The 16,810-nt window shown below is 47.5% G+C and overlaps 1 protein-coding gene across 1 annotated transcript; it reads left to right on the forward strand.

The window, feature by feature from the left end:
* Nucleotides 1–9,121: 9,121 nt before the first annotated feature.
* Nucleotides 9,122–16,378, forward strand: HOXA13 (homeobox A13). Its single transcript, XM_006265367.3, has 4 exons — nucleotides 9,122–9,365; nucleotides 10,609–10,720; nucleotides 13,420–14,261; nucleotides 14,902–16,378. Exons 3-4 carry the CDS (start codon nucleotides 13,589–13,591, stop codon nucleotides 15,144–15,146), a joined length of 918 nt encoding a protein of 305 aa, XP_006265429.1. The 5' UTR covers nucleotides 9,122–9,365; nucleotides 10,609–10,720; nucleotides 13,420–13,588; the 3' UTR covers nucleotides 15,147–16,378.
* The last annotated feature ends 432 nt before the right edge of the window (nucleotides 16,379–16,810 follow it).

Here is a 16,810-nt window from a genome sequence, read left to right on the forward strand (position 1 = left end):
TTGTCTTCAACAGGCGCCGGATTGGGACCCCCAGGGACAAATGGTCCTGCTTCACTGGGGCTCTCACCTTCACGATCTACACTCCAGTCACCGTCTTTCGTCCCAGACAGGCTCCCTGCTCTGTGTGGAGGGGTTTGCCGGTGCACTACACTTCTCCCCCGCACAGAGGAGAAGGCACATGGAGGGACCTGGGATTCGCCCTCCAGTCCCTGCCCAGACCCGGCAGACCCCGAGCCCCGGGTCCTCAAAGCAATGTTGCTTTTCAGCTGCTTGTGTTAGTTATTTTGTGAAGCGGAGGTGGGGTCGGACAGGGGAAGAAGGCAAGAGAAAACGTGAGACAGGAGTGGAGGTGGTTAGGCCCTTTCTCTGCCTATGTCCCTTACCTAAAACTCCATGCGAAACTAATGGCTTTAGCTCCCTAGGTTCCCAAACCTATAAGAAAAACGCGAGCCAAGCCTTTACTGTATCCGTCGGTAAAAGAAAGGAAAAATTAGTCGTCACGACTTGATTGGCAGTAAAAGGACCCGCAGATCTCAGTCCCTTGCAAGTGTTAACCAAAAAAATGTCTAATTTGAAACCAGGTGCTAGCATAATCGTAAGTGAATAGTCCCAGCTTTCTCTTTAACATGTTTTAATTATTATTTGGTAGGTTTTGGTCCGCATTTATAAAGCCCTGTTTGTGATCTCACAGCCCTGCCCTGCGACTGGCCAGTGTTGTCCCCAATGCCTAAATCAAATACATTTTGAAAACGAAAGGAATATTAATGAGATAATTAAAGATTAGTTTTTCAAATATCCCTAAATCATTTGCTGAGTTCAAAGGGGACGCGCCGAGTATGTTCGTTTGGGTTTTTTTTAAATGTTTATGAATAGATTTATATATCAATATAATGTTTATAGAGCTAGCTATATATCAGTCTTTCTCCTTACATGATCACTTCAGTCTCTAGGCACTGAAATAAATGAGAGAGAGAGATTTAACAATAGGAAAAACATTTGCAATCAGTCTGGAAGAAATTGATAATATAATGTAATAACATATAATATAATACAGCATAATATAATTCTATAACATAACATAGCATAATAATGCTATGATATAATAATGCTAGAATATAATAATGCTATAACATAACATGACATAACATAACATAATTCTCGACCTTCTTTTCCTTGTCGAGGTTGCCACATTCCCACTATCTGTAGGTAAAGATGTATTTGCTCCTTTCTAGCTGTAGGACACGATGTGTCTGTCTGTCTAACCCGAGCCCGGGACCGTATATTGCTCTAAAGTAGAAATGTCAAAGTAAACTAATTTACCACCTGGATGGCCTTGACTTCGGACGATTAGAGTTTAATCCGAGGTGCGTGCACCGCTTCCCTGCGTTATTTAAACACATCAAAGGTAATAGAAGGATCCTCAGTGCCCGACTCCGCGCAGCTCAGAGCCCGGCTGCGCAGAAATCCGTGCTTTATTCTAGCCTAAGCTCTGGGGCTCTCTTTACAGAAACCGGGGAAACAAAGAGAAGAGAAAAGTATTTCATTTCAAGCCGGGATGGCAGACTTCAAAGGCTCGGCAGGATCAGACTCTCTGGAGATCAGTATAGAGCCTTGCCATTATCATTAGCTGCGAAGACATCTAGTGGGAATTTCTTGCAACTGCAGCCCGGGTTGATTACTCGGCCGGCGGCGATCTTGCTCCGCGACTTCGGATGTGCGACCCCCGCCTCCCGCCGCCTCCAGGTCCGGGCTCGCCTGCCCCACGCCGAGGGTCAGAGCTCTGCCTCCCGGCAGGCGCCGGCCCGCCTGCAGTGCCCGGCAAAGCCAGCTGCAGGCTGGAGACCACCAGCTTGTCCCTGGGACTGCATTCTGCTCTGCCCCCACTGGCAGCCCAAGATGCCAGTCGAGCCCAGCACAGCCCTCTTGGAGGTGCCAACTCCCAATGACCCCCCGCCCCTGGCCAAGATCAACCGGTCAGTGGCGCCCCCAGCGCGGGGGGGGTGGCTTGTAAGCACCCCCCTCCGGGCGCTCTGGCTCAGGGGGGAGGGCTTCCCCCAGCCTCTGGCTCTGTGTGTACATCCATGGTCTCTCTGACCCCAGGCAAGGCGAGGCGGTGCCGAGGAGGGAGCCCGCCTGTCCAGCTGGAAGCGGCCGGAGCCCAGATGCCTTGAATCGCTCTGCTCGTTTTATACAGTTCCTAGTTTTGTCTTTTAACTCGCTTGGCAAAGGGGAGCGCTCTGAATCACACGGGAGGCGCTTCCAAGGATCTGTTGGCTGCCTCTCGGGGCATTCGTCTCTTTCCATCTCATGAGCACCAAATTCAATGTCTCATTAGCCTGGTGTTTATGGGGAGCTGGAGACATCTGATGGGAGGGCTGTGGCCCTGAGCCTGGGAGCACGCATCGCCACCTGAGCTAATGACCATCTTGTGATGTGTGGCAGCAACAAATCTGACAGGTGGTCTGTTCAGAGACACCGGGGGAATTTTCCAGTGAGAGCCGGTGGGGCTGGAACTGCTCGCGGTTGCTGGGTGGTTTCTTTTCCAGGGTTGGTGCCTAGATGATCATGTTCTCCTCTGTGTGTGTGGGTGTGGGTGGGGGGTTTCTTTTTTCATTCCCTGTTGCATACAGGTCTCTTCCAGCTTCGTCTTTGCCTCTAACAACGGAGCTGAGCTCCGGCTGACCTCTAGGAACCTGGCTTCACCTGCCAAGGGTCTCTCTGCACGCCCACACCTCTGATCAGCAATTTCTCTCTCGTCTCCCACTGACCTTGCTCCGACCAGTCCTGTTCCGTCTATCAATTAATTTGGGGTCAAAGGTTTCAAACCCGGCGACCGACAATTATGGCCCCAACTCCAGGGGAGTTGAACATGAGTAAAACTGAGCTGCTTTTTCTAGCTGCGGGCACCTGCTGTCCCCGGTGGCTTTGCTGAGGCCTATGGATGCTCATCACTTCGGAAAGCAGACCCGCTATATTTAAGTGCCCATAGACGCAGGGAGAAATCCTATCTCAGACACCCACGTGGGAAAACAAAATGGGCAGGTGTCTGATCTTCTGTTCCTCGAGACCTTGCTCTAGGCCTCCCTGTCAAAAATTGAGGTCTCTGCCACGTCGCTGCTCCTCTCCATGTCCTTTGAAGCCCCTAACCCTTATGCCCGGCGCGCAGATTTCTGGGGGAGCCCTTACTGCGTGTTTAATACTGCAGATGTGGAGCAGGGGTTGCTGAGCGGGCGTTACAGCTAGGTCGTGTCCATGCCACAACCCCACTGGCTAAACAACTTTGAGATGTGTCCCAGCTGCTGGATTATCTGGGGCTGTGTGCACACACATTATGCGTGTGCATGGGCGGTCATATAAACTGTAGCCTATCCTGCTGGGATTTTTTTTAAACCCCTCTCACACTCATGATGCAGTGAACAGGAAATTCGCCCAAACGTTGTCTCTTTCCCATCTAATATCATTTCCCTTCCTCCATGATTGCTTCACGGGGGAGTGGGGTGGCGGGGAAGATAGACCACGGGATAATGAAGCAAGGACTGCGGACTAGCTGGATAGCTACATCACTTCAGCACACACCTCTTACATGTCTTTCAGAAAAACCCTTGGGTAGCTACAGATCCGGAAACATCTTTCCCCCGCACCCAGCCACAATTGACTAGACAGCCAAGTTCACGTTCGTTTATTCGGCAAACGTCAGCCATACTTCGGTCCCCGTCACCAAAGCGATCATTGCAGTTGATGCCTTCATCACCTCGCGCAGAAGTAGCCCTCCTGGCTGAGGCTTCCTCCAGATTTATGGCATCCAGCGCAGAGCGAGCGCTCGCCTGCAGCAGCTGGGACCTTGAGCCCCGCTGGGCAACAGATCAGGCTTTTGCATTGCCCCTGCTCTGTGCTGCCGCTCTAGGAAAGGCTCCCCTCTTGTATTTGCTAAAAGCAGGAGTGTGAGTGTGCCTACGACCTGATCGGCACTTTTTTTCCCTCGAAATATCCATCCGGGCTTGCAGTCTGAGCCAGGCTACAGCAGACCCGTTGAACGTGTGCGTCTGACCCGAGAGCAGGATGAAGAGCTTGGACCGCAGGTTTCCTACGCAGGGTTACATGCGAATCATCGCCTTCGGGGACATCCAATTACTTTTGCACCAGGCGATGACACCTGACCTCACATAACCCCACAGACATTTTAAAGAAATATGGCTTTTGAAAAGTGGATGAAAGCAGGTAATTGCTAGCAGGCACCCAGGGGCTACCCCAGAGATAGAAATGTGGCCGATATTCAGCGAGTAGCCCAGCCTCACTTAAAATCTACAGGAAGAGGCTTTCCCCTCTGGACATGGTGACCGGGGAAATCTCTGCCTGCAGTATGTGTACTAAGAAGTCACTTGAGTGGGTGTAACTGTGGACTATTTATTTAGACTCTTATCTTGCACAGACTGTTATGAAAAGCTGTCCTCAATATTGGCATAAAAGCCCTTTCTTTGCATCACTCCCCCGATAAATGGGATCTTAGACAACTGGACCTTCCGAATTGCCTTCCTAGCATAGGGACCTCAGCATGTACCCTCCTCTCCATTCTCATCACCGGCCACAAACTTAAATCAGCCCCATACATAGCCTGGTGCACATAACCTGGCTTGCCGTCCTCCAAATGAGCAGGAGCACAGGCTAGGCTTGCTGGTCTGTAGCCATTTCAGCGTGTGCCCCACCATCCTCCTGCTGAAGTCCATGCACGTTTGGGGAGTGGGAGCAGGACCCGACCCGGTGGGCAGGTTCTGCCTCTACACTCAGCGCGATCCAGGGCAAATAGCCTCTAGGTTACCAGGGATGGCGGGATGGCACAGGGGTGTTTATTTCTGTGCTGCCAGTTCTCAGATACTACTGTGAAGGAGGGAGTCCATGTGTACAAGCACCTAAGGCAGTGGTTCTCAGCCTTCTTAGATTCGAGGCATGTCTGGATAAACCGGAGGTGCCCTCGGAAAATGCCAGCTTATATATTTATTTATTTATTTATTGCCTTCAGAAAAACAATAGAGCAGTTTTTCTGTTGCAAAGAACTCAGAAAGACCGTGGGGATGGAGTTCCGTTTGAAACCTCTGGGGTTTCCCGTTTGTACACCTAACAGGGCTAACATTGTGTGGCACCCCGTGACACTCTTGACAGGATCTCAAGGCATTGCAGGTGCTCAGGGTGAGAATTACTAAGCTAAAGTGACCAGGTCCCTACCCCGGAGTGCATATAGTCTAACTAAAGACGGAAGTCAACAGAATAAAAGTGAAGGGACCCAGTGGAAATCGCTGCACCGTTTCACCAGCTTGATTATTAAGTTTTGACGTGCTATTGGATTCATTGAAAAACACTAACCAGTCTCAGATGTAGCTTAAGAAGCCACTTACGCCCCCAACTAAATGGGTAAATAACTTCTTGCACAGGCTGCAGTACAGAGCTATTGTGTATTTGGGTTACAAGTTATCATTTAATGTCCACAACGCCAAATACGTAACTGAGCGCTTAACAGATATTTAGAATACACTATTCAATTCCGGAAAAACATGCGATTCCACTCAAAAGAATAGGGAACGACCCATTCCCACACAGATGTCCGTCGGAAAATACTATGAATTTGGTTTGTGTTATATTATGCTGCAAGAACATATTATTTTACTTTAGAAAATATATTCGCTGTATATCACAGCGTGACCATAAAGACCTCAGTTATTGCGTCTCCTGACAAATTGCAAAGGTCTCCGGTGTTTAATGACAGCAGAACATGTTTCCCTTAAGTGTGAAACGGGCTATAGTAAATGTATTTGGGGCCTGATTTTGCCCTGCTGATTAAGTATATTAACGTCTGTATATACGTGCATATGGTGAGCTATAAAATTATCATGTATGAATTTTAATATCGAGGCATAACTCAATCGTATACGGGGAGGTGGCTGGTATGTGGTCCTAGCCACAGGTCCACGGTGAATAAAGGAGGATAGATAAATGTCTGGGCCAGTTACAGAGAAGCTTCCAATGTATTTATCGTCCTGATCCGGACACTAGGATTATTTGGAAGGGGGGGGGGGGGGGGATAACAGCACTCTCCAGACCATCGCGCCTCGCTGTTCTCCCAGGATGCTGGGGTACAAGATTACCAGCCGCTCACGCATCAGAAATAAACCATGGGATTTCCGTGACAGCTAAACCTTCCCTTGCAGATCCTCTTCGAGCTTCCCATCAGTCGTCACCTTGGAGCAAAAATCTCTTTATGCTTGAAAATAAACGTATCTACTGAGCCAGAGATCAGGTGCTGGTGGAAGGAACAGCTCAACTTAATAGCATATTTTGATGTCCCCTTCATAGAGAATATTCCTGTTCGGGAAGGAGAGAGGGCGGAGGGGGCCGTTATGCATATTGTGCCTATATGTGTGAACTTTCTGATGGCGTTCCGGCTTCGTGGCGCTGCTATTGAATATGCGGATGCTTCATAGTACCTACCGGTAAAAACTAATCTGAGATTATTTTGTGTTTAGTGACACCCGTAGGTTTTCACTCGGCTTGGTCTGCTCTGGAAAAGCAGCAGAGCAGAGCAGTCATGAAGAAAGAAGGCTCTTTGCACTAAGCAGCACAGCGAAGAGTTGGCAGGAGCCTTTGACAAGAACCACCTTCTGACCCCGAGACTATGTCGCTGCTAAAGGTGGAGTCACCGAGGGACAGGGGCGATCGGATGGGCCGGCGCGCCCTCAGGTACTACAGGTGTCACCACAGGCAATGCCCATCGCTGCAGTGGGGTGCCACTGCCAGCCTTGGTGGGGAGAGCCTGCGCACAGAAGGGGACGGCCAGCCAGGGTCACTGGCACGCAGCCGACAGACAGAATGGGCCCGGCTCTGCCCTCAGGTAGTCCCTGGGTTTCAATGGAGGATTTGCCAGCCCACTGCTTTCATTCAATGGCCTCCCGCTGCCGGTGAAGTAAGAGGTAAAACGCCCATCGGTTTAAACAGGAGAAGGATGGGCTCCACGTAGACATCAGTGCCCACAAACCAGCTGCTGGTTACTCAGGCACGCACAGTTCAGCGGCATAAGCATGATTCAGTGATCTCCGCTCTGCATTTGGGGACTGTGGCAATATACAGTGTACGTCAGAAGCACCGTAAATAAGACACGGGCCTGACCGGGAAATGAATTGTACACAGCTCTCGAAGTCCCCAGATCAAAGGTTATGTATAAACTCAGACTGCTTGAAGACAGAGTATATGCTGAGCTTATTGCTTGGTAATGCCCCTTGCTAGCGAAGAAGGAAAAGGACTGCCACTTTTGTTCCAGTTTCCCAAACCTTTGAGTTGGACTGCTAGGGAAAGCGGGCTTCAGGAAGTCCCTACAGCCTCTAGGTCTCATCATTCTTAGGTAGCTCGTATCAATATTGTGAAGGGAAGATAAGACACTTTACAGGGTAGCGATCCGTATTTCTTTGAGCGTGCTCTCTCAAATAAGGCAGTGCGTCCCCGCTTATGGACAGGGATAGGACTGGAAAACGAAGAGAAAAGGAGTTCAGTGGGACAGATACAAACCGCTAGGTAGAAACTAATCATCCAACCAAATACTCTGAAGATTTAAATCACCTCTGAACTGGAACAAACTGGGGGGGGGGACTTGGGGGGGGTTGTTTGTTTTTTTATGGGAGAGTGGGGGTGTTCAAACAGCTGTTTTGCTGGGAAGGCAAACACGTCCAATATTTCCTGTAAGATTTTTCCCCCCCCCCTTTTCCCCCTGTAAATCCTGTACACAGCACACTCCCCCCTGGCACTAAATGTCTCATTGTTTCCGTAGGTGAAGATTTGGTTTCAGAATCAGCGTCCAAAAGTAAAGAAACTGCTTTTCTGTCAGGACAGCAGTAAAGTCCCCTCCTATTACTGAGCGATCCTAATGGGACGTTATGTAAATGTTACGCTATTAAAGGAATGTTATGGTGATAAAGGTTTTGTGAAAACTATTTCTCCTGAATTGTTGCAAACCTAGATTTCAGCGTCCCGCCTCCTTTTAAAATGGAAATAGACGGCAGGATAGGGCCTGCAGATCAGGAAGAACTCCGAATGAAAAAGGGCTGAGGGATACGTTTAATTGCAACAATGTAGCCTGTGATCATGTGGTAGCAATTAATATCAGCTCCCAGCAGAAGTGGAAAGAATAAGCAACTGGAGCTCACTGTACACTGGGTTTCTTTCTTTCTTTTTTAATTGTGGCCAACTAGCAGATAAGGTAAAAAGTGACTTAAACCCTAAATGTTAGATCAAGAAGGCCAATAGGTAATACGATATCAAAAGAGATTAGAGGAAGAGCTTGTCTTCCAGCTACAAATTCTACTAGGACTTTTGAACAGGAAGATGAACCGCTATCAGAAACACATTCTGGGATATGTATTGATTATTATTTACTTAAAAATATAGAACTTCGTTATCTTTGTGAACCCGGGTTCAACGGGGGCGGCGGGGGGTGGTGTTTTAGTTCCCTTGGCAGGGCAAAATTAATTACAATTGGAGGTGGGATTTTATCATTGCATTCCAGCAGTCCTGAGCGCTGCTTGCAGAAAGCTTTCCAGCGTATGTTTCTGTTTATCAGTGTATTTACACTACCCTGATTTTCTCCTACCAGCCATCATCTAACAAAAGACTTATGTTGATTTAATCCGCCAAAGATGGGAAGAGGGAATAATCCGTATCTCTCTGGAGCTATATACGTGAGAATATTACAGTAAAATGAGAAAGTGGCCATCAGGAGGACGCCATTCACCCAAACAAACCCACTGGGCCAGCTCCATCCTCACGTTAATTATTCGTCGATTTTCCACCCTGGGTGTCTAAACTTCCTTCTTTTTAACTTGAAAAATGAACCACAGTGAAGTGATCATTTTGATCACCCTGTCGGTATATATTAGCCATGAAACATGCTGCAGAAAGAGTTCTGAATGCATCTTATTTATATGAGATGGTGATTTTAAAGCAAGAATAGACTGAAATATGCACATATGTTAATTTATTCGTAGAAATATTTTTTGTCGTCTTCGTGTTTAGGAGAGGTTCGCTTTAGAGCATTACTGTCACCAGGAATCTCCACGGGGTGCGCCCGTCTCTGCCTTGGATTTTAAAAATTCTTCTTATTTTGTAATTATCTTAGAGCCCCCCAGAACGCAGTGGGAGGGAGAGAGTTAAGATGTCCTGCAAACTCGGCTCGTAAAGCTGCTGAGTTACATTAGAAACACATGAATATCCTGAAATACAAAGTGTCTTTAAAACGAACCAAGGAATGTTTATCTCAATACTGGATGAGAAGAAATTATGGAAGAAACCAGCGTTGACAGACTCCCTCCAAATTAGTGTTATGGCAGGTAAATTTCATTTGCTCATGAAAATCAAATTCGATTAAAGATCTCTCCCTGCTCTCATTTTACTCTTGTGTCTTCCAAGTCTTATATACTCTTGAGGAATGAGATTATTTATTAGTAACGAAAATTATCCTCCACCCACAAAGTCCTTTTAGCGGGGTTAGGAGGATTTGTCTGTGACTAACATATATTTTGAGTTAAGACCCATAGGACTTTTTTATGTCTTTTTAGGGATTATTAATAGATTCTATTAGAGGAGGAGAGGGAAAATATTTGTGGATTATCTGTGAGTATCTATAGCTTTGTATTATTTGTGAAGAGATTCTTCCGCTTACTTTGTATTAGAAGAAATAAATATGTTTGTAAATCACCGTATCTGAAGAGCTGTTGATATGTGTGCATTGTGTGCATGTGTGTGTTGGGGAGGGTGGTTGTTATCACACAAAGAGCTCCTCTAAGCAGCTTCCCAACCTTTACCGTTAGGTTGCTAGAAATTCTGCCTCTACCGACTCTGACTTCCCAAAACTAGATATTTAGCTGAATGTACTTTAAAAAGAGAAAAGCTATAAAGCCTCTTTAAAAAGGTGGCCATATTTCCGTCCTATTGGGAGATTTACAGATTATTAATATTTACAGGTTTGAGGCCACATTCCTGGCAGCCCTTACTCAGGCAAAATTCCCGTTGACTTCAGTAGAAGTTTTGTCTGCTGCGGGTATGGAGGGTTTGACCCTCCCTGGTTATAACTAAGGGCCTGATTCTGCGTTCGTGGACACTTGGGAGTTTGGTGAGACTAATCCGCTTTACACTGGTGTAGGGGAGAAGAACAGGGGCATTCTGCACATCTGAACTGGAAGGGCAGCCCTTTAGGGCTGAACCCCACTTGTGATCACTTCTGAATTGTATGGGACTGAAAGAGCTGAGCCCACTATAAAGTCCTATCAGAGAGTACAATGCACCTCCTCTTTCCTTCTAAGGAATTAATCCTCGTTTTTCGAGGAAACGGTTTCACACCTTTATTGCTTTCCAAAATATTTTTTCGTAGTGTATAATTTACAAAGGCTTCAGAGTCTTGCCATCGCTTTTCAGGAAAATGCTGATGCTTTATCATACGCTTGTAATTTTCTTAGGCTTTCATGAGTCCTGATAAAGGAACACAACTTTATTCATCTTGTGACTAAACTTTCCCCCTGCGTAAGTAGTAGTGAATTAATGATCCAATTCACTTTCCAAGACGTTTTGTTGTAGAAATGCTCGAATGAAATCAACTTAATCAACTGATTCAAGTCTTCAGTTCCTTCACTGGCTGAACGTGTTTATACCTCCCGATCATCGTACTGGGAAAGCCCGAGCAATGTTGGTGAGTAGTTTATAGGTAGGGCTGAGGAAAACTCAAGCCTATATTACACCCCGGGGTTCATCAGAGACTCCACGATTTGGGAACAATAATGGTTGTGCTCGATTCCTTCAGGCTCTCCAGATCATGTGAATATTTAATGGCAGGTTTTCAAAGAGGACCCCTATTCCTATCGCTGGGGGTGGGAAAGGTTTAGGGGGGGAAATTAACTGAAAATTGTTGATATTTTTCTCTTTGCTCAGTGTCACGGACTCGTTAAACCTGACTCCGAGCAGAACCACGAAAGCAAAACAAACATAGCCATTGCCTTTTGATCCGCTAAAAGCGCTTCTTTTTTTTCTAACCTGGCCTTCCCCAGCTTGGGTGCCACTTGGGCTGCTTTGAAATCTGGTCCTTTCACCTAGCTGCAGCGATTCAGAGCGAGGTGCTCGACCGCTGGTCTCATCAGCACAGATAGATACGCTCTCTTTCCCACTTTACAGCTTTCCCGGCTGGGGGAGGAAAAGGGCATGAGGAGTTTAATTTAATCTCATCTCTTCCCCTCATTTTTGCACTGAGTTGGAACAAGCCCAAGTGGGCAAAGAAAATGAGCCCCTGCACACACTGCGCCGCGCCTCAAAGCTGCGATTTCACAAGGCTTCGCCCTAAATGTAGAAAGAGGCTTGAAAACCAGAGCAGACCAGCGGCAAAGCTTCACAGCTGAGCAAAGCCAGGAGGAGGAGGGGAAGTGGGACAGGGAGAGGACAGTTAAGCAGATGAGTGTTCTCATGGCTGCTTCTTTCTAACAAATCAGACCGGGTCCTCAAGCGTTGAATGACAGTTCTCACATTGGCTAGCCTGCAACTTTCAACTTGACCTTGGCCTCTAGCCGTGTCCAACCCGTATGTAAAACAGCACTGCCCATATAGCTGGCTTTTTTTTTTTTAAGCATTTTTTTTTTGCTGCCCGCAATGAGTTTTTGAGAAAGAGGCCGAGAAAAACAGGGGAATCCCAACTCCCCAAATAATGCCAGCACGGGCTTGGAGGAGTCCACAGGTTATAAAACTGTAGCCTGAAAGAAAGGAAAATATGCTGGGAATAAATATTTACATTTGGTCATCAGGAGGAATGCGGAAAAGAACACACCAAACGTAAAATGGGAACTACTCCTTGGCTGTAGTGGAGGGAAATCGCCAAAATATTGTTCAGTAGCCACAAAAAAAGAAGAAAAAATTGGCAAGCCCGGCATGCCTTCGCATGCAAACACCGCCTTCGGACCCCTGTGATTGTCTCTGAAAATACACGAGCACCATGCTGGTGGTTAAAATAGCTGGCAGCTCTGCTCTTCGCATTATACAATGAAAAGGCAGCTCCCAAACAATGTAAGGCTCCTAACTCTGAGCTTGTAGCAGTGCGGCGCAAACAATGCTGCAACGTCAATGGTTAGCACAATGGTTAATAAATACATGGAGCTGTCAGGCTCACAATAAAGAAACACGCAGCTACACATTCTGTGCTCAATAGGAGGGGATCGGGGGGGATTTTCGTCCATCCACGTCAAACTGGAGGCATCATATTTGGAGATGAACGCCTTGGGGTTGAGGCAACAGCAAATGTCTAGCTCGGTGCCTCCATTAACGTAGCAACTGGAGTAAAGGGAGGCACACATCCACGCTCACCATAGAGCTAGGTGCCTATTGTAATAAAGTACAAATGTGTGCGGCAGCATTAGCAACGTGTAAGGAAATGCACCGTTGCGGGTCTTTTTTTTTAGCCATCAAAGAGGTTTCTCATTAAAATAGCTGAGCAACCCCTTCTTTCCACGCGTGGCTTGCTTAACACATGGGTACAGCAGAAAACTGTGTTAGGCAAGGGCAGCCTTCCCCATCCCCGCGGAACGAGCAGCGTGGATCCTAATCCGACGGGGTATTTCACGGTCAGAGGAGGTGAGCTAACGAGCAGGCCCAGGTTGGATCACTGCAATAACAAATCGCCCCGTGCGGCTAACACCGCGATCCAGTTAACCACCCAGCACCCATCACAGCGAACCTGCATTCCCTTATCTCTCCGGCTAATCCCACTGCTGATGCTTGTGGCAAAGGAAAAGCCGACCTGAAACCATACGCATATACAGCGATGTCTTTTTAAAAGTGCTACAGAGTTTCGACGTCCAGGAAAAAAAGTGTGACACCAGCTCCCTATGTTAGCTTCCCTGATGCCTTTGCAAAGGGAGCGAGGCACCCTCCACCTTCTATTTCCTTACGGATTTAGGCACCAGTATGCTGTCACCGCCATAGTCCAGCACACCTAGGGGCGCATTCAGAGCCAGGGGCTGGCAGATTTCTTCCTCTCCCTCTCTCTTTTTTTTTAAGGACCCCTCCTCCCTTCCTCCCCCAGGCTGATCGGTAAATAAGAGCTGAGAGGCTTGGATTTCAGGGAGCTGGAAAGCAACGTGGCGTGCACGTTGGAGTTGTCGCAGCAAATTCTCTTCCGTGCAAGCCCCACAAAAAGGGGGGGGGGGGGGGGAAAGGGAAATACCCAGATCAGGCCCTGGGCCAAAACAGATATATACCTGGTTTCTTGCTTTGGCCAAGCTTTTATTCCCCCCTGATCATGCAAGCGTGTGAGTGGTGGGGGCAGGCTGGGTCTGTGCTGTCCGCTGCTGGAATTCCAGCCCCTGCGCGATTATTGCATTATTTAATTATCTGCACTTTATTCCTCAGATGTTTATCAGCTGCTTTGCATATCACGTGGGGCCGGGCGGGCCAATGGGCTCCCTCCTGGCGCGACACTGGCGCGTCAGCCCTGGTCAAGTCTGGGAGATTTAGTATCTCTTTTTTCAGTCTTTGGGGCTTTTAAAAAAGAGCCACTAGTCTCAATGCGGAGCGGGCTATGACAGCCTCCGTGCTCCTCCATCCCCGCTGGATCGAGCCCGTCATGTTCCTCTACGACAACAGCCTGGATGAGATCAATAAGAACATGGAAGGGTTTCACGCAGGCAGCAACTTCGCGGCGGCCGCGGCGGCCAACCAGTGCCGGAATCTGATGGCTCATCCCGCATCCCTGCCTGCCCCCAGCGCCGCTGCCTACACGTCGAGCGAGGCGCCCGCCTCCGGCATGGCCGAGCCAGCTGTCAAGCAGTGCAGCCCCTGCTCGGCCGCCGTGCAGAGCTCGTCCGGGGCCGCGCTGCCCTACGGCTACTTTGGCAGCGGCTACTACCCCTGCCGCATGACCCACCACAACGCCATCAAGTCCTGCGCCCAGCCCGCCTCCACCTTCGCCGACAAGTACATGGACACGTCGGTCTCCGGCGAGGACTTCACGTCCCGGGCCAAGGAGTTCGCCTTCTACCAGGGCTACGCCGCCGGCCCCTACCAGCCCGTGCCGGGCTACCTGGATATGCCCGTGGTGCCCACCATCGGCGGGCCCGGCGAGCCCCGGCACGAGCCCCTGCTCCCCATGGATAGCTACCAGCCCTGGGCCATCCCCAATGGCTGGAACGGGCAAGTGTACTGCCCCAAGGAGCAAGCCCAGCCCCCCCACCTCTGGAAGTCCACGCTGCCGGGTAATGCACCTGCATGCTCCCCCCCGTGCTCCTTGCCCCGCTCCCCTCTGCCCTGCCCCGCTCGGCTGGCTCGCCTCGGCAGCCTCGGAGCTCCCCTTAAGCCTGCCCCCGCTTCCCACCTCCCACCCCGCACACGTAGGCTCTCAGGGCAGTCCTGCCCGTGCCCAGGCGCCCGGGAGTGGGCACTCCAGGCAAGGAGAGCAGATGAGCCCGGTCGCATTAGGGAGTGAGCTGGAGCGGGGAGAGAGACAGCTGAAGAAGGCTGCGGAAAGGTATTAAGTATTCGCTCTTAGCAAGAATTTTCCATAAATACTGCAGCCTGCACACTCCATAAATTACTGCAACTGTGTGCGGTTTTCCCGAGATGCCTGTCAGGGCATTTCTGCCTGGGTGAATCAAGCCCCTAAACGCTGCTTCCTGTAGGGGAAAAAAATATGCATCTCCCCCATATTCATGGTGTATGTACAGGGATCCCATATTCCGAAGGGTCCTGTCCTGCCCCGTGCAAGTCTGCTGAGCAGGGGCGAGGGGGAGCGTGCTTGAACCTCGGTGCAGGGCTGTAGGTGCCCTGAGCAGTGGAAACCGATTTCTAATGCCTGCTTCCATGGGTTGTTGGGTTGTTTTTTTCCTTCTGTTCCAGACGTGGTTTCGCATCCCTCGGATGCAAACTCGTACAGACGTGGGAGGAAGAAGCGAGTGCCTTACACAAAGGTTCAGTTAAAAGAACTCGAAAGGGAATATGCAACAAATAAATTCATTACCAAGGACAAACGGAGGAGGATATCGGCCACCACAAATCTGTCAGAGAGACAGGTCACAATTTGGTTCCAAAACAGACGGGTCAAAGAGAAAAAAGTCATCAACAAATTGAAGACTACCAGTTAATGGATTAACATGGAGAAGCAGCGACTCAAAAGTTTGAGAACTCTTTTTTGTGCCCAGATTAAAATAAATATTAATAATAATTAAAAAAAAGACAGTGGACTTCTTCGTTCAGAACAAGAGATCTGTATCTTTGGAATTATAGCCTTTTTTGAAAATATTGCTGTAGGAAATGGTTAAAAGTGACAGTTCTCCCTCAAATCCAGACCAGACAGTTCCTAAGGGACAAACTGTGTAGGACCCAACTGCCCAGCCTTGAGATTCTCACTCTCAGTTCAGATCCACAGTTTTCTGAAAGTCTTGTAAGTACTTCGGTGGCTTTAGGCTTGTAGAACATTTCTAACGGTTATAAACTGAAAGCTGGTTAAAATAAGAAGGTCGAGGTAAAAACATAAGCTCTTTTTCTTCCATTGCAATCCAAACTGCATGTTGAATGACCGCTCAGGTAAACCATAGTGGTAAAAAAATGTACAATTGCTGTCTGTTCAATGCATTTTATGTCTAAAAAAGAAGGTACTGGCTAAGGATTGCAGACACCAGTAATGAAGGAAGCTCTGTGGAGGATTAATCTTGATAGCAAATTTTAAAACAACGCAAAGTATTGGGGATTGAAAGGCAAACATTTGCTTGGAAGTATCTTTCTTTGGGTTGTTTTCCAATAGCTATTTTTTGGCATCCGAGTTGTATTTTCTGCAGACTCTACAATAGATATTTTTTTATAAAAGGATTCACAATATTTTAAACATCATCCAAGAATGATTAAATACTGTAAATCCTAGGAAAGTTGAATGCGTTTGACTCTGAGTGGATACAAACTCATGAACATTGGCATTTTTTCTTATAATAAAAGCCCTTTCTTGGAAAAAAAATATCTCAGAGAATGTCGAACTGAAAATACATTTTCCCAGAAATATTTCGAATTATATAATCTATATTTTGATCTATCAGTAATTAGTCGTTTATCCTTGTTTATCGTCTGTTATGAGGCCGCATTAGAAAGTTTAGGGGTTCTTTTTACAGCACCTTTTAATCCAATCAGTTATTTCAACCAGCACATTATTTTGTTTTTATTCACTATAAGAAGCTATCTTGTAAATAAAAAAAAAATCAGCGCACTGTGAAAATGTATTTGTGCACCCTCATTTTTTTATATTTCTACTGAAACTGAAAACCCAAGACGTGTAGATAGGTATAGTAGTCTTCATACTGTTAATAAAATAGTCACTGTAATACAACCTGAAAGAAATATTCTTTATTCTTCCACATTTACATGAGTTTTGTAAAAAGCAAGGCAAAGCAAAACAAACCAGTCTCTCTCTTGTAATCGTAATAATGTTGTCTTCAATTACTTACGCGGTCCATAATTTTTCCTGTAAAATATTTAGCTGGGGGATGGCCAGCTTGATAACTAGCTTTCCTAAACTATAAATGTTTCAGTAAGGTTAAAGAGTCAGGTATTTTGAAAGGTGTGGGGGGAGGGGGGAAAGGAAAGAGATGATAGAAATGGAGTGCTCAAGCCCCTGCTGGAAAATGAAAACCAGTTGTTAGACTTGCAAAGGCCGAGATTGCAGTATCTAAAGTTTACTGCTGGGACAGGGTATGTCTACGCGGGAAGGTTTTGGTATTTGTTGAAATGACAGGACTAGGAAGGCCTTAAACCTTGACCT

This window comes from Alligator mississippiensis, chromosome 5, assembly GCF_030867095.1.
Source record: "Alligator mississippiensis isolate rAllMis1 chromosome 5, rAllMis1, whole genome shotgun sequence".
Taxonomy (NCBI): domain Eukaryota; kingdom Metazoa; phylum Chordata; order Crocodylia; family Alligatoridae; genus Alligator; species Alligator mississippiensis.